At 45.8% G+C, this 23,873-nt stretch overlaps 1 protein-coding gene across 6 annotated transcripts in view; it reads left to right on the top strand.

Moving 5' to 3' along the window:
• LEF1 (lymphoid enhancer binding factor 1) overlaps positions 1-23,873 on the top strand; it is a 70,031-nt gene that overhangs the window by 951 nt on the left and 45,207 nt on the right. For all 6 annotated transcript variants that reach the window (XM_030491541.1, XM_030491542.1, XM_030491545.1 and 3 more), the window contains exons 2-3: positions 144-207; positions 1,704-1,837. In XM_030491541.1, the coding sequence (XP_030347401.1) occupies positions 144-207; positions 1,704-1,837 (198 nt within the window). The remainder of the gene's footprint in view (positions 1-143; positions 208-1,703; positions 1,838-23,873) is intronic.

The following is a 23,873-nucleotide window of genomic DNA, read 5'->3' as shown; positions in this document are numbered from 1 at the left end:
TGGAAAAGAAAGATGCTTATCTCTTGCTTTAACTTTTTTCCTTCTACAAGAAGCTGTAGTGCTGTGACAGATAGATGAGCATCCATACAATGACTTTTCTTCTTTTTCTTATTCTTTTCTGATGGTGGATTCCCTTCGGTCAGGTTTCCAGGCAGAATCAAGCGCCAGATTCCTACCATGATAAAGGCAGAGAGCACCCCGAGGAAGGTGAGAAGAGCATGGTCCTGTCTTGCGATATTGTCCCTCCTAGTTCCCCTGTGAGCCTCCACATGGTCCTCAAACTGGAGCTTGGTTTCTTTTGGGAAACATAAATTTAGTACCTTTTGGGGGAGAGGGATGCCAGGGTGCTTTCGAAGCACATTTAAAAAGGAAATCAATGTGCCGGACATTTATCTTGAGTGACCAAATGGTATTTCGGTTGTTTAGAAACTGATAAGTAGGCCAAATGGATCTTCACTGAAGAAATAACGATTTTTAGGATATCAGCTTAAACACATCTATCTCTTCACTCATACAGTGCAGCTGAGTTGTGTGTGTTCAGAAACTCAGTGCTTTTTCCCCATAGCCAAAGTCTGTGGCTTAAATTGCCTCTTCCAAATCTAAGCATGAACAGACCTCTTGGTTTTTTTTTTTTAACGTACCAGCTGGTTAATTTTGATTGAGGAGAAGAGAGGAAATGACAGAGTTCTCTGAATATCACTTAGGAAGCTGGACACACGCACAAAGAACGTGTGCTGTAAAGGATGGGAGATTATGTTTAAAATGAAATGCTTTTCATCATGAACTAAACCAGATCATAAATTCCATATAAAGACAGACACAGTTCAGTCCTGGTGCTTTCTGGGACTCTGTGGCAATCATAATCCGAATTGGTTATTAAACAGCCTAAAAGCAGTAATGCCCATGCTCGCAGGATCTTGGCAGTGAGGGGGAGGAGGTCAGCTCTGTCATTTCCTTTTCAGCCTTGCATCCTCTTAAAACCTCACTTTCAAGTAGTATCACTGTCACTGGTCATGTAGGTGGGAGACCTGTTCACTCCCCTTTGCAGGACCTGGGCTCAAATTCTCTGTTTTCCTACAAAATAGCTATCCTCATTTGGCTTCTTTATTGTCTGTAGTGCCATGTGTGTTCAACAGTCCACTGCCCAAAATCGTTAGGGTCTCCTTCCAAGCCAGCCCCTGCCCTCTAATTGTTGCCGATGAGCATGGCTAGAATGAATTGTTTGCTGCATACAGTGGCTCATCAAGAGAAGGAAATGGTTATACCTAGTTATCACTGCCCTATTCCTCCCTTTCCTAACAATGATGCTGGAAACTGATACTGGCAATACTTCTGAATCCACAAATCCTAGAGTGATGTATAAAATGGGGGAAAACTGCTACTTGAGAAATGTGGTGTCATTGCTGATGTTTCTGCCTGGATTTGAGCAGGGACTAGCAAAATAAATTGGTTACTCTGAGGCTGTTCTGTATTTTAAGCATAAACTCCTCACTGGGAGTACTTGCTCGTTTAAGAACTAACTCTTCTTAAAAAAATGTTATTACAGATTGCTGTGATCCTTTTCTGTCAGAGGTGATTTTCATGAGTAAGGAAATGTTTGCATGCAAAATATTTTTATGAATGCACAGTACCTGTTTAAGTGCTCTAACTTACAAGAAATGTGTATGTGGGGAATAATGTAATCATTGTTTCCTCTTCCGTAGGAAAGCATCCAGACAGTGGCTTATACAGCAAGGGACCATCATACTCTGGTTATTCTGGGTATATCATGATGCCAAATATGAATAATGACCCGTACATGCCTAATGGATCTCTGTCGCCACCCATCCCCAGAACAGTGAGTTATCTCTTCCAAAGACTGGTTTTGGCGAGCTGGGTTTCCTCCTGTTCATCCTGCAGTGTGTGTTCATGTCGGGAATTTTTGAGTAGCTTCAGTTATGGTGAAGGTTGTACTTCTGCTGTTCAGAGCCTCCATCCAATGGAGTTTGAGAGCTCTTAGAGGTGTTGGTCGTGATCGCAGTGGAAAAGCTGAGATTAACGTCTGTGGTGTCTGACGTCCTTTGAACAGGGCTGGGGACTTTGGGGGGGGAGCCCTGGTTTACGACTGTAGGATAATGTATGGCGGAATGATGTAAATGCCGTCTTTGTAGTGACTGGGACAGATGTGAATTTTCTGGCTTTAACTCTTCGTTCGTTGAGGAAAATTTAGGGCTGGAAGCAGAACTGCTAAAGTTGCTTGTCAGTAAGATGAAAAGATTGGATTCTTTTTTTTTTTCCTTCAGATGTGGCATTGCTCTTTGTTGATTGATATTTATTTCTGCCATCAGTTGCTCTGCGTGAAGGCTTTATGTATCTGGCAGCATTGCTTTGAAACGTACTCTGTATCTTCAGCCACAAATTGTGAAATGCTCGTTTAGGAATTAGTATCAACTGTGATGCAGTAGTTACAGCTTTCTTTTACATTGTGGCAGGCACTGATTCTTCCAGGTTGGTCCCTCTGTTTCCGTTGGTGTAGACACACGTTCAATGGATTTTAATGTAGTTTTAATTTTGAGTAGTCTATTCGCATTTATTTTTGTAAACCTCTTGGTATACGTATAGAGCGATGGGAAGGCAATGTTAAAACAAGCTGTGGAAATTATATTAGCAGAACCAGAGTGGAGCGGGAAATAAATTTGCTTGTAGGCATCCTGCTGAAAATTCCCGCTGCAGTTGTATGTGCTGTGATATGAGAAGTTGTATGCTGTTATTTCCCTGTGATAAAGCTGTTTACCATGTTCCTTGCTCTTAAATTTTTACTTGTCGGTCTCTGTCAAACAACTGGCATTATTTTGTTCTCCAGTGTTCTTGATTTTTCTTCAGGGTTGTGGCTTTTTCAAAAGCAAAAAAGTATTGGTAATTGACAGTAGCAAAGTGTGTTAAATTAGTGGATGTTCAGATTCAGAATGGCAGGGCAGTTTGGCACTGGGAAACACATGGACCTGCCCTTTTTATATGTCACCGTTTGTGTTTGAAAGGTTTGCAAAACCTCTATGCAGTATATTGCTTTCCATAGCTTGGGGGTGGAGGGTGGGTTGTGTATAAATTACAGTTAAGAGGCCTACAGCCATTTAGGGTGAAGCATGATGACCTGTTGGTATTTGTCATTGTAAATGCTGCTCTACAGAAAACTTCAGTTCAGATGCATTGTGCGGAAAAGGATGCAGCTTCAAGAGAGGGCACTGAAACTGAGGGCTCGAACCTGCCCCTTTTAGGACCAGGAAACTTCAGACCTTTTTTTACTCTCTCTTTCCCACATTACCTTCCTAAGAAAGTCCCTAGTGCTGGTGCAAGGCTTTGAACAACAAAATCCAGTTTAATTATTCACTGAGGATTTTCTCTGCGTATGCATGCTGTGGGGCTGCCGCTCTGCGCTGATCTGGCATTGACACCCCCAGCATATTGACTTCTTGCAGGAGGCTGTCAGCTCAGGTACTTGAGGAACCATCCTATGTGGGTACATTGGAGGGGAGGAGGGGGGAAAACACATCTGCTTTCTAATTGTGAAGCTGCCTGCCGAACATCTGAGGGGCTAATTTAGTTCAGTGTTGCTCTTGCATGTTAGAGCAGCACCGCTATTTCGGTAAAATAGTGCTGTTGCAGGGCTGCAATGTTGACATAAGCCTGGAGTTCGTTCAGTTTAACCACAAGGCTACACGCTTGAGTTATTAAATATTTTTTTTGTTTAATTGAACTATAATCTCTGTTAGTCTCCTAGCTGACAGCTGGGCTTTAATGCGTGCAAGATCAAAACGCTGCATCCAGGAGATGACACACTCGCTTCTGGCCAACCACTGCTCCAATGCCATACGGTGCTCCCTGTTCACCTTCATGGGGTCCCCACCACCACCCCACAGGTTTGCTGTTGCTGCCCTTTCCTGGGGCATGTGTCAGGGGCAAGGAGCAGCCAAGATCAGCGAACGAGATCAGCGAGCCATGGAGGTGGAGGTGTCCCCTGGGGTGTCAGCCACTGGCCATTTGTGCATAGAGCAGCCCTGCAGTGTGTACCTGCGCCCTACCATTTGCATGACAAAGCTGCTTCTTGTTGATGCATCTGTTGCCTGGAGGTGTTAGGCAGGATTAAAAAGCCGCCCTGGGGCACTGAATCCTTTTTCCACCTTGGAAAGACCCGGCTGCTTGCAAACTGCCCAGGGGATGCATCCTTGGGGGAATGCAGCCGGACTCAGGACAGGGACCATCTATGACCGAGGTGGCCTTGACTCATTATACCATGGCACAGAGAGCAAAGCTGTCTTGGAATGGGAAAAAAGTTACTTTCACCAGCATATGCAGGATAAAGAAAAAGGTCTTTTTTTTTTTTTTTTTTTTTTTTAAAAAAGGGCAAACACTTTGCGTTGTTGCTTTGTAAAATGAAAAATACAAGCCTATAGTCAGCCACAATATGTCTCATAAGCTGCAAAAGCAGGAAACTGAAGTGCAATTTCAGTGCAGCTTTTGGAGGGGAGAGGGTGTATGAGGAGTATTTCTTCCAAAATCTGCTATTATTAGAGTGGTCTCATCTTCCCCATTCTCCTCCTCCTTTTTTTTTTTTTTTTAATTTCTTTTTTTTTTTTTTTTTCGTTTTACTGGCAACCCATTTGCCTTTTACAAGTTGTATTTGTAGGAGCAGGAGAGTGTTAATTACAAGTTCAGGTACAAGCCTTGCACCGCAGTTTGTATTCTTATCAGATAGCTGGGTAGGTAGGAAAGCAAAGCAGTTAGTTTGGGTGGCTGCAGGAGAAGTGGCACGTGATGGTGCTGAAACCACAGCAACACCTGGTGAATGTGCATCCTGTGTGCTCGAGATATCTTTTGGTGGTTGCTCAGCATTGTGGGGGTACTGAAGATGGGAGACAGAGACAGCTGCTTGTTTTCTAACATGTGTGGGTTTTCTTACTTTTTCGTTAACAAGACTGGCTTTGGGGTAACAAACCTTTCTTGTCTGTGTGATGGGAACCTAGGTACAAAGGAGGTTACTGAGGAAGAATCATTTCTCTGTGTCTTAAATTCATCTAGAAAATAATTCCGTCTTTGTTCCTCCCTCTTCCCCAGTGAATTAAATTACTTTCTGTGGGTAGATAGAGGATTTCTGCAGCCTCCCTTTGGTCTGTTGTTCTGTGTTGTTGGGGTCTGGGTTTGTTTCTTTGTGGCTAAACTGTCTCTTTGTAGCAGCTGGAGGTGTTAAGTAGGTTGGAGGATACAATCTGTAAACACCTTACAGCCGCTTGCAAACCACAGCATATCCATTGGAAAATGGTGAAGAATTCTGCTAAGAGAGGTTGAATGCAAGGAACAATGTTTAGACGCAGGACTCCTTACCCTGCCCAAGTTTTGGATATTCCTTGTGTGCTTCTGCATGGCAAAGGATATGGAGATAGCTCCTGTCTTGAAGAGTCCCAGGAGAAATTGTGCAGATAATACGGACAGGAGGAGGGGTGAGGGTAGAAATAGCAGGAATGAGTAGCTACAGAGCCTCAGTGAGAGGGTTTTGTATCCCTCGCTGTATCATGCGGTCCCTCTGAAAGCAGACTGGTACACTTGCTTGTGGGGAATTTCTGGGACCTCAAGGGGAATGTACGGGAGCTGCAGAAGGACATGAACCTGATTATTCATAATATTGTCTTTTACTGAGACCTCACTTCTGCTGACTGTGCAGTTGTAGGCGATTGCTGGGAGCTGTGGTCAGCTGAAAGCTCCCTGGCCCAATATGAAATGGGCTTTGTAGCACAGATGTTGGAGCTCAGCTCCTGCTGCCGAATCACACATCAGAAGGCTTTGCACTAATTCCCAAGTTGGCATCGGAGCAGGATGCTCTGAGGGCTGTAGGCAGCTGTGGTCCTGTTGCGCATCTCTTTCTTCCCCCTGCAACCCCAGACCTATGTCTGAAGGAAGTGGGTTACACAGGCAGCCGAGGGGCTCAACAAGCTGGAGCTGCTCACCCAGCACTGAAGCTCTGCTTCTTCACCCTGCACAGTACATGTCTTCTCAGTGAAGTTAAACCATGCCGATTAGTTCTTAAATAACTTTCAAATCAGGGGCAGAGGAGCAGAAAGCTTCCTGATTCTATGGAAGCAGAACTTGGTGGGGTTTATTTGGGTTTGCATGGGGAGGAATTTTAGCAGTATTTGCTGAGGTCCTCAGTGAGTCGCACCAAATGCCAGCACCAGGGGAAAAGAGGAATCTGCTCAGTGCGAATAGAGGGGACTTCACTGCTACAAACGCATCTGTCAGCTGCTCTGGCTCAAGCATCACAGCTGATCAGTCTAACATACGAGCCAGGCCTCTGTGAAACACAAATCCAAGCCATGAATGGTCGCGGACCAAGTTTTGGTGGTGCTTTCTTTGTCCCCCTTAGTGAAATTGATTCTCCATTTGGAAAAGGAGGCCTCTAGGTTCGCCTTTGAAGCTTCATCTGGTTGCCATTGATAAGATGGCACGATCCAGGCAGAGTCTTACCAATGTACATGTGGTCTTTGGGGACATACTGGTGAAGAAAACAGCCTTTCTGCTTTTGATGTCTTTTCCTTGTCAGTGTGAAACCATTAGCAAATCTGTCTGATTGTGAATGGGCAAGTGGGGAAGGTTCTCCTGAAGCCACACACATGCAGCAATTGCATGTGAGTGGCTTCATAATCAAAACCCCCACCCATTACAAATCGTCAAAGTTGGGGCTTTTGTATATCAATATGTGTTAATGTTTATGTCTTAAATCTCCTTTTTTCTATACATCTAGGAGCTGATTCAATATAAATTGTAAATGGCAGAGCTGTCACTTACATTTTAAGGTGGTTTTAAAAGCAAAATTTCATTCCTGTTGTTTTGGTGCTGTGCCACCTCTTCTCCAACTTAATCCCAGCCCAGAAAAAATGTTAATAAGAATAGCTTGTTACTGGCTGCAAGTGCCAGTGAGGATATGGCTCAAGAAGAAAGCCTAAAGCTCCACAGGTTCAGGCATCAAAAGAGGAAAAGACTTTTTCCAGATACTTGCAGCGCTGCATTGCTGCAGGCATTGTAAAGCCTGGGTACCGCAGGCCTGGCTCCTCCCGAGTACTTAACTTCTGTTTATAGTTAGGGAAAACTCCTCCTGATATGGGAAGGAAATAACCCACACAAAAGCATTTACTGCTGCTGTAATATTTCTGAAGTCCTATTACAGAGAGGCATGTGCTTTGTTTGCAAGTAGTAAAACACTGTGTCTGTCAGGAGAAGGCAGATGAGCAAGAGTCTGCTTTAATACAGACACTGAACATTTTGCAGCCTGAGGTCTGCATCTTATGGCCCACTGTGGTGTCCTGTTCTGCTCTTACATGGATGGACACCGGTCCACACCGGCGTGTGGCTGGTCAGAGGGCAACGCTGCCACAAGCCAGGTGATCTGCAGGTCCTTGACCTGGAGGAGGCAGGTTGTCCTCACGCAGCACTGCTCCAGTTGTATGTAAATCACTCCCATTTACCCCTAACCACCCCCACCCTGGCTATCAGGCCTTTATCACTAAGCTGGTTTTGGCTATTGTGAAGACTGTTTTCATCTGGCTGTTGGGTTTGGTCCCTTCTTGCAGGACGCCAGGGAAAAGGCGGCGCAGCTGCTTGGCGTGCTGCTGCTGCCCAGGCAGTTGGGGATTAGTGTCTCTGTCACTCTGGCCCTTCATAAGCATTAGATTCACTTAAGAAAATTGCATTCAGAATAACTTAATCTAGCAACCCAACGGCTTCTATTTTGAGACTTGGATCTTGTGGATATGTTTATTTGGTTTGGGTTTCCCACTTCAAAGGAATCTGTCCTCTCAGCAAGAAAGTGATTGAGCACTTAAATAAAAATATATTCATTGAATCTTTGGGATTGAGCTAGAAGTGCAGTAGGCAGTTAACGTGTACGCCAACTGTGCTAATCAGCCAGGGATTGCCTATTCTCCTGAAGGGGAAGAAAAGTGGTCTGAACTGCCAGAGGAGAAGTGGCATGCCTACCCCTGGCTTCTGGCAGCGGTGCTGCTCACTGATGCTTCAGGTTGAGATGAAGGACCTAGAATATCTTTGTCTGTGATCTTCAAAGATACCAAATCCCTCATGTAGAAGAGCATTTTTATGGCACTGAAAGGTCGACTCAACGTTTGTTTATTTGCTTTAAGTGTCTGTGATATAGGTAAGGTTGAGGCACAAAATCAATAGGATGATCGTAGCAAAAATTACAAGTGTAAAGTTTCAAGGCTTTGATTGAATATTTGTAAAATGGGCGGTTTAACTTAGAAACTAAGTGTACTGTCGTCACCAGCTGTAACACATAAACCCAGAGAATCATTTCGGTTAGGAGTTATTAGGCAAGCTGGAGAGCAGTTAATTCCCAAAAGCGTCTGCCTATCCAAGCACTTTCGGTACTCTAGCCTTGCACTTCAAACAGCTCCGCACAAGTCAGCAGGCAGGTCTGCTTCACCCAGGCCAGCGCACAGGAAGAAGTCCCCTGGGAGCCTGTGATTGCTTGCACGTGTTTGCTGCAAAGTACCTTCTGAATGTGTGGCACTTCGAATGAGCAAGGATGTACGTGTGTGCACTCAGTGCAAGGAAGCTCTAGGAAGGCTGCTTCCACAAAGAACAGAAGAAATCTGTTTGTAGACCTTTGTTTTTTCCCCCCTCCTTGCTTTCTCAGTAGGGAAGCTTAAAAGTAGGTTGAAGCAGGCTGCTGCTGCACATCCAGCACAGTGCCAGGCACTGCACATATTTGATGGCCCTGCTCTATGAAGCCTACGACCATAACTCACAGGAGCTACAACAAACCCCGTGGTGTCGATATGGGGAGTGAGATTTCACAGAATTGAAAGGCATGATGCTGAAATCCCGTTGGTACTGATGGCAGCTCACCTTCCCCCTTACCTGGTTTGAACAGAAATCTGGATGGGGATGCAGGTGTTATCCAAAGAAAATCAGTCTGGAGATGGTCTGATTCATCATGTACAAAAACAGGGAACATTCATCAAAAAACAGGGAGAGGGAACATGAGGCTTTTGTTGGCTCAGAGGTAGAGAGTGATGAGCTCTAAAAAGCTGTCCCTGTAGGACATGTATTTCTGGGTCGGGGTCCTAGTGACGCTGGCTGCTCAGAGCCAGTCTCAGTAACTGGTCGCCTAGCTATGCTATAAGGCTCTATTTCATCAATTTTCTGCCTCTTTCAGTATTTCAAAACTGCCTTAGAGATTTATCTTTGTGACCGTCTGTTTCTCTCCACAGTCTTGGCATATCTTCTTGCCTTGATCTTTCTTCATCCCTCCCAAATCTTGCATTGGCAAGCTTTGTGTGGTATAAAAAAGTACAATATGGAGGTGACGATTAAAGGTGTCAACGCTTGTCAAATGCAGACAGCACTTGGGGAGAAGGCCTTTTCCCTGCTGATGTGCAAAAATGCCGATAAATTGTGTCCAGCAATGCAAATCTGTTTACTTTGTTAAAATGCCACAATCCAGTGGTCTGTTTAGGGTCTCTAGTTTCTGAAGTTTGATTGGTGCTGTATCAATTTAGGAAGCTGCAGTTACAAGTGGTAATTGTATTTTCGGTTGCGCTCTATCCCCCTACCCCCAATCCTGTACTGCCTTCACTGCAGTTTCATGTGACTCCCATGCATGTACCCCCACGGTGAGCAAGGTTCCCGCCACTGACACGTGTTACATCCCATGCAGCTGTGCCGCAAAACCGGCTTCGCAGCACATCTTCCAGCCATGCGGCTTCCCAGATTCATTTGTATGATGTGACTTCCTTCTCACATCCATGCCCTCTCCTCAATTTGGGGTTTGTGGTAGCTTGTTTCACCATGTGGCACTCCTCAGGACCTGGTTGGCAGTGTTTCTGTTTCTTAAACCAAAGAAACACTTGTTTCTTCTGTTGTCAACAGAAGAGTTGAGGTGAAGCAGAATAGCCAGGCCTGACACAGTGCGGGGACCCCTCAAAACTGAGAGAGACTCTGATTTCTCCCCTCAACACCTGCACATGAATTAGCCCCTGCAAAGAATAAAAATGATCCCCATGTTCACATACAGGTCCTCCTCTCTCATATATAAACGCACATGCAGGTTCAGCCTCTTGAGGAGGATTTTTGGAATTGGGGCAGGAGTGTGTGGGTGGGAGATGGTCAGGTGTGGGAGCCTGGGGTGGTGGGGCAGGCTGCAGCTTGCAGCATCCCCTTGAGGCTCCTGGGGATCCACACAGAGAGGAAAAGTTCCTCTCTGGAGGAGAGCTCACCGAGCTGGCGCTGGGAGAGCTTTTGAGGATATGAGGAAATAAGCCATATATTGAACACACTAAAATACATTTTGAAAAACACAAGCAATTAAAATAATTTACCCTGAAGAATGCCCCCGCTGCCTTCTGACACAAGCATGCTGGGTTGTGTTTGTGTCTGCTCTTCACTGCCTGATTTCCTCCTGCACACAACTGAAATTCAGCTTGAAAAATAAGTTTGAACTGAGCGTGTTGGATTTGGAAAATTTGTTGCTTAAAACCTTCTCTCTCACACATTATGTCTTAAATACCCCTGGTATAGGGAGAAAAGGAAGCTGCGCTGGATTTAGAGGAGAAAAGAAATAAAACTTTAAAAAGCTTAGCTTTTAGGTGTGGGGATTTTCTGGTTTTGTAGAGACTTTTTTTCCTTTTTCAGTTATTTTGAGGCTATTTCTAAGATAATAGTGCAGAGACCCTGTTTTAGATTTAAATCTTCAGAGGGAAAACTCAGAATAGGAGAACCGCCAAAAAAATGCTAATTTATTAGGCTTTCCCCAGACAGTTTGACAGCACTTTTGCAAACATGTTTGGTTTTTTTTAACTGGCAACTACTAAGCTTCTTATTTGAGTGACCTGTAAAAGATGACTTCATACTTTGTAATAAGGAAATATTAAGAGACTCTAGGAGAACTGCTCAAAATGCTGTTTTGCTTGAAACTTTAATTTAGGGGCCCTTCCAAAACAACTTGTGCAGAAAGCTTTCCCTTTTTCTTTGAAACTTTTAAGTTCTTCTTTTTCATTTCAGGGATATGTGTGTAAATGAGAGTATTACAGGCTAATGGGGCAGAACAATAAATATTCAGTTGGGAAATGTGGTTTAGTCAAAGCTGGTTCAGAAACCCCTGTGTCTGGGACACAGGCAGACTTTCGAGGTAGAAGGAAATTACAGACGGGTTTTTGAGGAACTTGTCTTCCAGCTCTGGCTCCAGCACTGCAAGTAAATAAATTCAGTTAGTTACACAGTCATGCTCACTGCACAAAAAAATGCCCTCCTCCATTAAATGAATCTTTCCGGCCAGTGAATACTGGACAAAGCATTTTCTCAGGTTCAGTCAGCAGAAGAGTCTGTGGGTGGGTCATGCACCCACAGCGTTTCACAGCCCAGGAGCCCATAGCTCACCAGTTGGCTGTGGGCTGATGTTGGCCTTTCATGCCTTATCTGCATGCCTTCTCCCCTGCTGGGCTCAGTGGGTTCTCCAGGGAGGGGGACGGCTGGTTAAGACACTGGCTGAGATTTGAGCCAAGGGGGTTAAGCCAGGACTGAGAGAGATGCCTATAGTAATGCAAGTGCTGCTGGTAGGTTATAGCTGTTTCGGGGGTGGAGCAAAAGTTTGTGCCTGTGCAATTAAGCATGAAATAGGTAAATTCTGTGTATAATTGCCCAACGTAGAGTCTAGCGTGAGGACATGACCCATGGAAATTGCAGCGTGTCAATGGCTGCCAGCAGATTCCCAGGAGGTATCCCTGGCGCCCATGCTGGCACGGAGGAGGGGGGTCATGTCTTCTGCCTCCCCCCCACCCTGCTGCCAAAAGCAGAGGCAAGTCTGGAAGGAAGCTTCTGCAAAGGAGGACACAAAAAAGCGACTTCTGTTCAGAGACTTAGAGGAAGGTGTTCACTTCAGGAACCTCCCTGAAAGACAGCTCGTTTATAAAGATATGTTTCTTGAGTTGCTTTTGTTTCATTTTGTTTTGTTTTTTCATGAAAACAAACCAGAAGTCTGAGAAAGTAAAAACTGGGATGGGCATGGAGGGAGGGAATAAAGAGGATTAAAACCAGTGCAGATAAGAAAGTTTGTGTTGGCATTGGCTGTGGCTGTTTCATACCCAGCCCCTCAGTTAAGGACCAAACAATCGTACTGAAGTTTCTAAATAAGACTGAGGAGGAGCTTAAGAAAAATAACTTTAAAACTTTTTGTCAAAAAGCAGACTTTGTTTTTCTTCATTTTCCCTCCCTGCCATCACAGCAGCACCCACATCTTCCTGCTCTGTTTTCTCTTTGCTCTTTCCACTCAGAGAGAGCAGGCTGCTTGCCCTCAGCGTGATTATTTGCACCCCCCCCACCCCCCCACTTTTGTCTGCATCCCTCTCTCAGAAATTCAATGCAAACACAGTTAGATAACAGGCATGGTGCACTTCATCTCCCAGGAAGCTGCTGTTTATTTGTGGCTCTTGCACATGATGGGCTGGGGAAGGCCAACCAGGGCCTCTCAGCAGGCTCCCCATAGCACCGGTGTGGTGGGGCTTTTCTTGTTTACCGTGGGGCTGGGAGGACCTTGCTCAGCTGCTTCTCAAAGCAGCTTTTTGGGACAGCATCTTGGCAGCAATGGCATCTGTCTTCCTCTTCCAGCCATGGTGGGCATCCGCTGTTGCCTCAGTGGTGCCCGTGTCCTGTGCCTCAGCAGCCTCTGGTGGGCAGTTCGCAAGGAGGTGCCAGCTGGTTTGAAGTTGGAGGCTTTCAACTTCTTCCTGGGCATCCTGACATACCTGCCACATTAATGTGTGCCCAGGCTGTGCTCACTGGAGCACAGCTCTCAGCTTTCTATTTGTGATTCCTGAGCAGTGTGCCCCAGTGGCATCACCTCCCCGGCGTTACCCAGGTCATCAGTGGTGTTTTCTTTTTTCTTCACAGCTCTGTAGCTGCAGCCTATACATGGTGGCCACATCTGACAGCTACACATTCCCCAGCACCACAGCCAAACCTAAAACTCAGTTTGCTGCAGTCATGCAGGTCGTCACTTTACAGGGATCAGGATTTAAGGAACTGGTGAGGTTTGTTGTCAGGTCCCCTGTTTCTCCCTATCATGGTCGCAAAAAAATTGCTGTGTGAGGAGAAGCTCTGCCTCTGCTTGGGCATGGAGAGCTGCCCATGCAGTCTGTATGGTGGGCTGTGCAGTATGAAAGCCTGGCTGACAGCTTTCGTGTGCCTCTTTTGGACTAAATGGTGTCTCTTAAATTTCACTGAATAGCTGCAAAAAAGTAGCAAGCTTTCAAGCAAAAGTATCAAGTAGCAAGTGAATCCTCTGCAAATGAACATAAAAGTCCCTGGAAGGGAAAATAAGCAGTAATTACAGTAAAACATACTTTTTCATCACAGTAATGGTTTGATGCTGAAAGGCAGGGTTGCAGCATCATATAAAAGTGACTTCTCTGCTGCTGTTTCTTCACAGTGGCGAGTGTTTCGGAGACCTTTGCAATGCTATGCATGTTGTTTGCTCAGTTTCTGGAGGCTGGCATTCATTTCCAGATACTTTAGACTCCTTGTGGGATAGGCAGAAGTTGAATTAGCTGCCCTGCCAACATGGCAGCCAATACCTCTGTTTATAGTGACTGCTCCAGCTCTCTGTATCTTGCCACTCTTTCCTCAGTGTTGCTTTTTGAGCATCCTTCTGGTTATCAGAGTGGACACCAGAGCCGCAAAGAATTAGTCCTGATTTAAGAAAGCAGGCTGTGCAGAGGAAGGAGTAAATTTGCTGGGAATGGCAGAAGAAGGGGGGGGGGGGGGGAAGAGGAGGGGGAAACACCAAATCTTGGATTAACACAGTAGTCTTAATACTAATAAAAAACCTGTAAGTTTTTACATAAGCTCTTAGTGAAGAGCTTGCTGCGTTTGGCTCTAGTTTCAGCCTCAATGTGGTTAGTGTGTGTTAAGGAACAGCCAAAGTAAAAATGAGACATTTTCCCAGCCTTGAAATGACAGGGACATAAGCTCTGTGTCCACAGGGAGGGAGGGCAGATCCCTTTGCTGTTGTCTTTAAGTTAGCTTTTTAATGACTACAGGGAAAAAAGGAATGTTAAAACAGCAGAAGAAAAACGATACCGCTAAGAGGAAATTATTTTTATTGCTAATACATGGGTGCTCATAATGTTTAATTCTTTACAGCTTGTGCGTTATTTGCATGTTCTTCCTTCCTCACCACTCCGCGTGCTGTAGTGGCATCTACCATATTTCAAAATTACTGCTCTTAAAAGCTCATATTCAGTGGTTTTAGCAAGAATAAAAATACTCGTCGAAGTAGCAGTGGTGCTCAGACTGGTTAGCGTACGGACACAGAGTGGTTCTGCTACTGCGCTCTCACGGGCTCTTGCTTTTTACAACCTCCTTATCCCCCTTGCTTTCAAGTGATAAGTTTTAAAAGTTCCCTGGAAATATTTTTTCAAGGCAGTTGTAGGCGTACTTTTAATCAAAGTTCAGGACAGTCTTTCTCAATAGAGATTTACTTTTGTTTTCACTAGCGAAGCCAGATGAGGAGAGAGGAGGAGCGTGGGAGCATTTGATGCCCCTGGAAATGATATTGTGGTAAGAGTAGTTTTAAGGCAGCCTAAGAGTTGTTTGTTTAACTGGAGGAGAAGGGAGTCTTAGAGGAAGCTTTTTGGTATTTTACACTTTTAGATCATTATTTATCTTTTTAGATAACTAATGGGGATTTAGTGTTCTTTTGCCATGTGTTTGGTTTAGGGTAAGTGAACAGCTGTCAGTTTGCTACAAGGAGCTGCAGAAGGGAGGCGATAGCCTGGGCATCTGCACTACTTTGCCTTGCATCAGGTGCTAAAAGTCACTAAACGTACCGTGAGTCACAATATTTTTTCCCAATTTGACTTGCTTGCTCAATCGTATTTTTACTTCAGCCTTTAGGCTTGAAAAAGCATGTGCATAATCAGTTCATTTTGTGTGGTCTAGGCTATAAAAATGCCCCCTCTGTTCTTTCCATATGAAAAATGTGGTTTTAATTTCGGGGAACTTATATAATTTTCTGTGCTTTCTTTTGTATCTCAGATTAAAAACAAATGCTCCCTTCCCCTAACTTTGCATGTTCCAATTACAGAGTTGTGAAAATAAGTCATCCTTCAGCTTTTGTTACTTTAAAACAGCTATCGGTGATGTCAGAGTCAATACTAAAAGCATTAAGAATGCTGGCAGAATGTAATGCAGCTGCAATCCAACATGATGTTGGAAATGGGGTTGAGAGCATAAAGGCTTTCCATATTCCCAGGGCGCACAACTGCTCGCAGCCTTGGCTTTGATCTCTTCAAAGGCTGCTGCCTCCTCCTAGATGGAGAGACTTGGCTGCCACTCGCTCGCATTGAAAAAAGGCAGAGGTCTCTATTCAGGCAGAAATCAATCACTGTGCAGAAACAATTATGTGTAATTCAACCATCATGAAAACAGGGCGAGATTATGGGTTTGTTACCTGAGTGACTGCGTGGAGATGGGGAGCAGCGGACGCGGGAGTCCTGCTGACATGCCACATCTTGATGACAATTATAGACACATGAATGATGTGGCGGGCGGGGGCGGCGAGATGACAAATGCTGGTCACGCTGTCCAGCAGAGCAGAAAATGAGGTTACAATTGGGAGATAATGTTTGCATATGTAACCATATTTCAGCAAGCTGGGCAACTTCAGGGAATAGCAGAGATGGGCGATCGTAAACAAAGTCGGTGTGTGCCATGGCTATCAGCTTTCTACCATACAGAATCACGTATGTGCAGTGAGAAACCTGGGTGCCGCATCCTGAAGAGAAGCTTCTTTAAAACAGCCTAGCGGCATTTTTTTAGGGAATGGAGGGGAGAATTGCCCAGGGAAAGGAGAAATCTCCTGAGTTTGGCCCTCAGAAGGTGGAGGAAGCAAACAACAATCCTTCTCCTTCCCCCCATGTCTTGGGACAGGGTGGTATTAACATGGCAGTGAGAGATCTCTGCTTACAAACTGCATTGAGGAGCATGTCTCATGTCCCCTGCCTTCCTCTCCCAGCAGGGATTTAGGCTAGCCTTGTGGTAGTGCATCTCCGAGCAAGAGCATTTTTAGATTTGCATGGTAACATTTTGGCTGCAGCAGGCTGTTGGTAGCGTGACGTGATGCTCAAAATATCTTCTGATGTATAATGGCCTCCTTTAATTAGGAACTTTTTTTTTCTTCCCCTGAGTAGTAAGCAATAGCTGATTGTCTTTAAAAAGAGAACTGGCATGTGTAGTATCTGCCATGAGAATATTTATTTAAAGTATTATTGCCTATAAAGTCTTAAAATAGTTTTCCTCCCAAAAAGGCAAAATAAAACACAGATGACTGATTATAAAATGGTATCCCCGCTCAGTTTGGTACACAGGATGAGCTTTACCTTTTATACTGCTCAGGCTTAGACATCAGAGGCGCAAGAAGCTGCTTTGAGTTACAGATCTTCAAACAATAAGTCAAAACAAAAAATCAATCCCTCCAGTCCCTGGGTGCAGTTAGCTAAAGATAAAAGAGAAAAATAAAGTTATGCTAAAGCAGATAGAGGAAAGGAACAGATATGCCAAGGAAACACAGAGGACAAGTGCAGAGTTGAAGTGGGCCTAGTGTGAGCCAACATCAATGAATTTTTATCTTATCAAAAAGTTTTAGGGTTGCCAGTTCTTTTCAAACTGGATCCACTCTGCTCCGGGGCTGCCTGAAGCACTGTCTTCAATAAAAGTTGCTTCTCCCCACCCTCCACATACCTCCCTCTCACTCCTAAATGTAATCACACACAGGGATTAGGCTGCACCTCAGTCAAGGTATGAAACTTCACTGCAAACTTCAACAGTAAATTAAGGACTCTGATAATCTCTTATTATTACAAATATGAACTGAGGTTTCTTTTTAAGCATTTGGTGAAAGATGTGTAATCTTCCAAAAAGTAAAACCGCTTCCTTCTGGGGATATTTTCTCCCCTCCCTCTGCCTCCCAATAAATTTGAATTGCAAAGGATTTTTTTTTAATAGATTTTTTTTTAATTAGGTTTTTTTAAACTTTTTTCACAGTTGATTCATGAAATTTTTAATACTAATTAACTGTCTTGATTGAATCAAGTACATGGCTTAAGCCTTAACCTGTAAAGAAGGGAGCACCATGCCCCAAAATTGTGATATGAAAGCTAAAACCCCTCTGTGTGACTCTTCATGACTGACGTCTCAGGGTGTAGTGAAACCAAAAAAAGGATTCTTTGGAAAGAGGTCTTTTGGCTTTGAGCTGCTTCTGTTTCTGTTGCATCTTTAAAGGTGTTTATAATACGGGCCAGCGTGCACGTTCAAGTCCCATCAGGAGAAGCTCAAGGCGTCTGTTGGCATCCCTGGCTCAGGATGGCTAGTGCTGGTACCTGCCCACAGGCACATGAGGGGCAGACAGGAACAGGTAATGCTTCAGGTAACAGCTACTCCAACAGCAGAAAACAAATTTATCCAACCAAAAGTGATTTATAGACAAGGATTGTACGTCGTGTGCAGAAATACCTGGAATGCACTAATATTCAAAGGATTTGGGAAAGCCTAGTTGGTGCACAACTTCAGCCCAGTAGCTGATATTTCAGGGCCTGTTTGCCATCTGCAGTGTGTTATAATATTCATTTTATAGGTGGGACAACTGAACAGAAAAGGAAGAATAAAGGATTCAGGATATGCAGATGCAAGTAAGGCAAAGGTATTGATGTTAGGTCTTGCTTTTCACTGCGAATTTGAGGATATGATTTCAGACAGCTGCCTGATAACCCGGGGCTGGCTTTCTCAATTCAGGCTGCTGAACTGCTGCTTTTGCTGCTTTGAGAAAACCAGAAATCACACTTTTCTGTGTAATCAGTTGCATGACCTGCTAGAGAGGTGTTTTAGGATTATGAACTGAATGGAAAAAGGGTGAGTGAGTATAGATGCTACTATGAGATACTGTATGGAAGCTGTGGGCCACCATGTGAAAAAATGGTATCTCCAGATCTCTCAATAAGGTAGAAGTTCCTGTAGGTAACTCTACTCAGAAGAACTGTTCATCCAGTTATTGCCTTAAAAAAAAACCACCTACACAAAAACATAAAAATCTGGAGCTTGATAATTATTCCCATTCATCTCTGTGTAGATTGCATCTTAAAGATAATATTTTTTTAATTGCTTTAATAGTTCTCCTTATGGTTGTCTTCTTTGAAGTGAAGAGCAGCATGGCATGATACCTCTCATCAGGAGCGGCTGCAAGAGGAACTGAGCTGGAGGCTGCCCAGATACAGCTGGCTGATGCAGAGCCACTTTCATCCTTTACCAGTTTTGGTTTCCTCCAGTCCCAGCTGTAGGTGAAGTCTTGTCAGCAATAGTTGCCAGTCTCTTGAAAGAAACATCTTATGTTTTGCAGAGGCAAAACCAGGTCCCAGACTTGGTACTCAAAATGTTGGGTGCAGGATGTGCTGCTTACTGATCATAGAATCATAGAATAGTTTGGGTTGGAAGGGACCTTCAAAGGTCATCTAGTCCAACCCCCTTGCAGTGAGCAGGGACATATTAACTAGATCAGGTTGCCCAGAACCACATCCAGCCTGGCCTGGAATGCCTCCACGACAATGGCACATCCACCACCTCTCTGGGCAGCCTGTGCCAGTATTTTACCACCCTCGTTGTAAAGAATTTTTTCCTCATGTCCAGCCTGAATCTTCCCTCTTTTAGTTTAAAACCATTACCCCATATCCTATCTCAACAGGCCGTGCTAAAAAGTCTCTCCCCATCTTATAGGCCTATTTTAAGAACTGAAAGGCCGCAATAAGGTCTCCCCGGAGTCTTCTCCAGGGTGAACAACCCCAACTCTCAGCCTTTCCTCACAGGGGAGGTGTTCCATCCATCTGATCATTTTTGTGGCCCTCGTCTGGACCATCTCCAACAGGTCCATATCTTTCCTGCACTTCAGAGCTGGACTCAGACACCGATGACTGGTGTGGTTTTGCAGTGGGAGGAAGACCAGTAGTCCTTGGGACAGTTGATTCAGAGCAAAGATTACTGCAAAATACTAAATCCTGGCCAGAGAAGAGGGACATGCAAGGGATGTGGTGTGTTGTGATGTTTTCTGTCCTTCCTGAAGGATGCTAAAGCTCAAGCTGCAGTATCTGTTTTTTGAATCAGGATGAACTTGGAGACTTACAGGGCTTAAACAGCCCAGTCTGAAATGGAAAGTGCCTTAAGTGAGCTTACAGAGTATTGTGATTTTTTTCTGTTTGTTTGAAGTGTGTGTTGAATGGAAACAAAGGATGGAGCAGAGGTGAATGGGAGCTGCAGCGGTCTGCCTGGCCTCTCTGCCCCTCCTGCCCTAGGAAGGCAAGCCTGAACCTAGTCACTTTGGGAAGCATCAGCCATCTCCCTTTCCTATTTCAAATATGTTGATTAAAGTACTGGAGATAAATGTGTTGGCTGGGCCTGGTTCCTCTCAGCATGGGGCTTTTCTTCCTTTGTCTTTTTTGATCTGGCCTAGCTGAGCATCCCAGCAATAGCAGCTAATTGATTTAGCCTGTGTCAACTCACTGCAGCACAGACTTTGCTATTTCATCCCTCTCAGTACAGTGTGCAGGGAATAAAACCAGTATCCAAACACTGCATCAGGCTGGGATGGAGCAGGGCCTAAATGTAGAGCAAGGGCATGGCATGGAGGTGTGTGTGGTGAGGGGCTGGTGCCCCTGTCCTGTGGCCTTGGGGGATTCCCTGGGAAGCTGGAGCTTGCGGGATGGCGGGGCAGATGCGATTTCTTAAAGCTGGCCTACTTGGCCTCTAAAGTAAACACCAATTTGCGGTCTCTTAGTAGGGAGGGAGCAGTCCAATAACGCCAGAATAACCTTCTTGCCAGCAATGCTTGTTATTGAGAGCAGCGTTTAACTTTGTCTAATTGGGACGCTCGGGTTTCAACAGTTGGCTTGCAAAAAGGGCAGACAACCTGAATGTGCCAAATGATTTGTCAAATGTCTCTGATACAGGATTTGACAACCTGTATGTACCAAATGATTTGTCAGATGTCTGTGATAAATAGCCCAGATACCCTGGCTGGGTCCTCCTGCGGGTGGCACGGTCTCTGGGGGCTGCTTGTTGGTGTAAGCAGGTACTTGGGGTGGAGAGGTGGGCAGAGCCCTCCTGTGATGGGAGTGGGAGCATCATCAGCACATGGCTCAGAAATGTGAAGCCGGTTGCGGCCGCAGGAGCAAGGAGTGACCACCCTGACCTCCTGTTGGGTAAGTTTCTGCCCTGAGGTCACTCTAGCAGCAAGGAGCCCTCTGTAGACATGCCGCTCAAAGGTCTGCCCTGTTCAACTTCTGTCCCAGTGGAGCCGAGCCTTAAATAACAGGCAGATGTTTGCAGACCGTGTATTATGGAAATCAGACCAGTCATAACTTGACTGCTCTAGAATAATGTGCATCTCTTCAGAAGAGTGGCGGCTTAGGTTTTTTTGGCTGGAGGCAGAGACAAATTTGCGTGCACAAGGCAGTGGCCTGTGTGGGGCGGCCGGGGGCCAAGCCATGCCATTCCCACCCTCTGGGGCAGTCAGGCTGTCCCAGGGCAGCACCAGTCCCAGCAGCACATCCTCTGCTCTGGTGGGAGGGTTTTGCTCCTTCCAGCTCCTCCTGGCTTCCTCCTGGGCTCTGCACTGAGAGAGCAGCAGGCGTCGTTGCAATTAGGAGGTTGTCATCGCGGCAATTAGGAGGTTGCTGGTGCAGCTGCTGATTTGCATGTCTGCCTGAGTCGGGCAACTTTCATGTCACTCTGCTTTCCTCCCTGCGGCCACCAGCGCGCAGCCATCTCCCATGGGCTCCTTCCCACGCTCCAACGGGTGCTACCCAGAACACAGGGCTCCTGCCTCTGGTGCCCTGAATTGGTGGGTCCGGCTCAGCGGGGTGGCTCAGCAGCACACAGCAGGTTGGAAACCTGTGGCTGCCTTGCCAGGTTTTGCTTCTCCTCACCCTGGCAGGTAATCGTGTGGAGCACTTGCACAGGGTCACCTGCAAGAGTGATTCAATGTTAAAAGTAAGTCTTAGCCTTGTTGTTGGAAACTTAGTTTTATTTTTTACATTTCCTGCTTTTCTAACCAACCCAACCCCCTGGCTGTTCGTGTTGCTGTCTCTTCCAGAGGAGGTATCAGGGCAGCAGGAGGAAGACTGTCCTCCTGCTCTCCCATGGCAGCCTCATCAGCTGGACCTGAAGAAGTATTGAATTAGCTTTATTATGCTGCTGATTTGAAGTCATTACTGGTGTAAGCCGATGCAGTTCCATTATTGTTGATGGGATTGGGGCTCTTCATGTCACAGGTGAATTGGACTCAATTAACTGAAGCCATGGTCTTAATTAGAAGCTCAGCTTTCAGTGGCTCCTCCCGGGCACGGGAGGTGGGACACCCCCCGCTTTGCCTTGCCACCCCATGGAGCTCTGCAAGTCAGCAGGGGAAGGTGCTACTTTGTCCCATGCAGCATCCACAGGGACTGGGTAGCAACATCTCCTTGTGCTGCACATCCCCTTGGCTTTCCTCTGGGCAGATGCTTGGCTTTACAAGCTGGAGGTTTTGTGTTTTCACTAGCTCACAATCTTTTGGTAGCCCTTATTATATTACTTCCTACAGCCATGCTTGTCTTTCCCGAGCACCTGGATGAAGCAATGTAAGTGCTTTATAAAGAGCCCAGTGCTCATTGTTGCACTTACTTACACAGGTAGAAGAACCCAGGTCCAGGGAAGGAAGCATTCACTCGTGGGATAGGGAAGCAGTGCAGCTCCCAGGAAGGGCTGAGCTCCTGCCTCCCACTTGGCTGCTCTGGAGCAGGGACCACTGCTCAGCAGGCTTGCAAATGGTCTCCTGCAGCCTGCCTTCACCTTTCTGTAAGAAAATGTGGCTGTCCCAAGGCACACTCATGCTGGGATCCAGCACAGCCCGTGGGGCTGGCATGCAGGACCGTCCTAAGGGCATGCCCAGTTGCCTTGCCCCTGTTGCTGGAGGGGCGACAGCTCTTCCGAAAGCGTGCACCCTCCTGCTAAATATAGCATCAGTGCAGGCTCTATTTTTATGTGCACTTTTCAGCAGCAACCCTGCAGGCTTTCGGCAGCAGACCCCACAGCTGGGTTTCCTGGGTGTTTGTGTCCTTTCCTGGCGAGGAAGGATGTGCTAGGAACGGAGAGCTTACGTGGCCCCATGAGCCAATGCTCTCACCTGGCCAGCTGCTGCAAAGCAGGTGATTGCTGCTTCCTGCTAAGTAAGAGCTCCTTCTCTTGCCTGGATGATGGGTTTTGTGTCCTTTCTTTCCCTTCCAAAAACTGGTAGGAGCGAAGTTGCTTGGAGACCTCTCCCCTCTGCTCAGGTATGGCTGCAGTTGGCCAGCATGCTCTGGAGTTAAGAGGGACTAAGCCATAAGCATGGGCAAATATTGATTTAACCTGCAACCTCAAGTAAATCCCTTTCAGACCACTTACCCCATTCAAGTTAGGATTTGGTACCCTGTCTTGCATCTAGCTGTGGTCTGGCACTCCTTCTAGACAGCAAGGAGGAGGTCAGAAGATGAAGACTTGGACAGCAGGGGAAGGCTCTATGCCATGGTTTAGGCTTGTTACAGGGGACCAAACTGTTCTGAGCTGTTGCTACTGATGCTCACTCACCCAGTTGTGCCACAGGCGGCAGCTTCCCTAGGGCCAACCTGGAGTTTACACCCACCAGCAGCTGGGAGGGGACACCATGGATGCCTGCTCTGCGGCTGTTTGGAAAGGGCTGCTCTTTCTGGTAGCCATCAGGAAGGACTCTGCAGTTCCCTAATGAGTGTCTGGCTGCAAGATAATGACAAGAGACCCATGCATAGCACCTCTGAGTTTGGGATCTGCAAACTATACTTGTAGCTGTGCATGCTGACTGTACCATCCTGCATGTGGCCTATGCCTGGGGGAGACGGGAGAGAAAGGTGCTGCTATTTTTGTTCCAGTGGTGGTTTATGTTGGTTGTTTCGTTGCTTAGATAGCTTACAGTGGGTGGCATTCACATCAGATGCTACCTCACACCCGAAAAACAGAAAACAAACAAAAGCTGAGATAAGTGGTACTTTAAGGAAGATCAAAAACTTGTCTGTGTGTTTCTTTTTCTTGGGGGAACCTGCAGTCCTACTGACAGATCAACTGCAGGTTTACGTATGTACACACAGGGCTCTCAGTGGGCCCCATTGTCCCACTGTATAAGTAGTGAATGAGTGATATTAGAGGATATGACAGGTTTGGTATGAATCACCCTATCAACACACAAGAAAGTATTCTCTGAAAAAGTTATTTTTGTCCCAATGTAGATGGTCAAACATTGCCTCATGGTGCTGCTAGGACAGTGGGGGATGGTAAAATGGCTGCTTTTCAGGTGGCAATAGCACTTATTATTGCTTTATCTCCCTAACAAACTCTCAGCAGTGCATGTTATTACTCTCTAAGCCTGCTTTATTGTCGTTTCAGCTCAGCTTTACTGGAGCAGCCCTTGCTTGTGCTCAGCATACCACCTACCTATCTGTGTATTTCCAGTCCCGTTACCTCAGATGGGTTGAAACCTGATGGCCGAATGAAAAGTGGTAACATTGCCAAGCTGCCTTTTCTTGCTGAAGGATAAATGCATCTTCATATCACTTGCATAACTTGCATATGTAGGGGCTGCTCTCTGCAGCTATTGCTATGCAAGAAGTCAGCCTCTAAACTTAGCCCTGATCCAAGCCACCTTCCCCTGAAGATGCATAGGGCTTCTTTTCCCCATCACTGCTGACAGGCAGGTTTTACTTAATTTACATCAAAGATCCTCTTCCAGTGCTCTTCAGAGCCTG

This window comes from Strigops habroptila, chromosome 7, assembly GCF_004027225.2.
Source record: "Strigops habroptila isolate Jane chromosome 7, bStrHab1.2.pri, whole genome shotgun sequence".
Lineage (NCBI taxonomy): Eukaryota > Metazoa > Chordata > Aves > Psittaciformes > Psittacidae > Strigops > Strigops habroptila.
The sequence above is the reverse complement of the archived record's forward strand: the minus strand, read 5'-3'. Positions and strand labels throughout refer to the sequence as shown.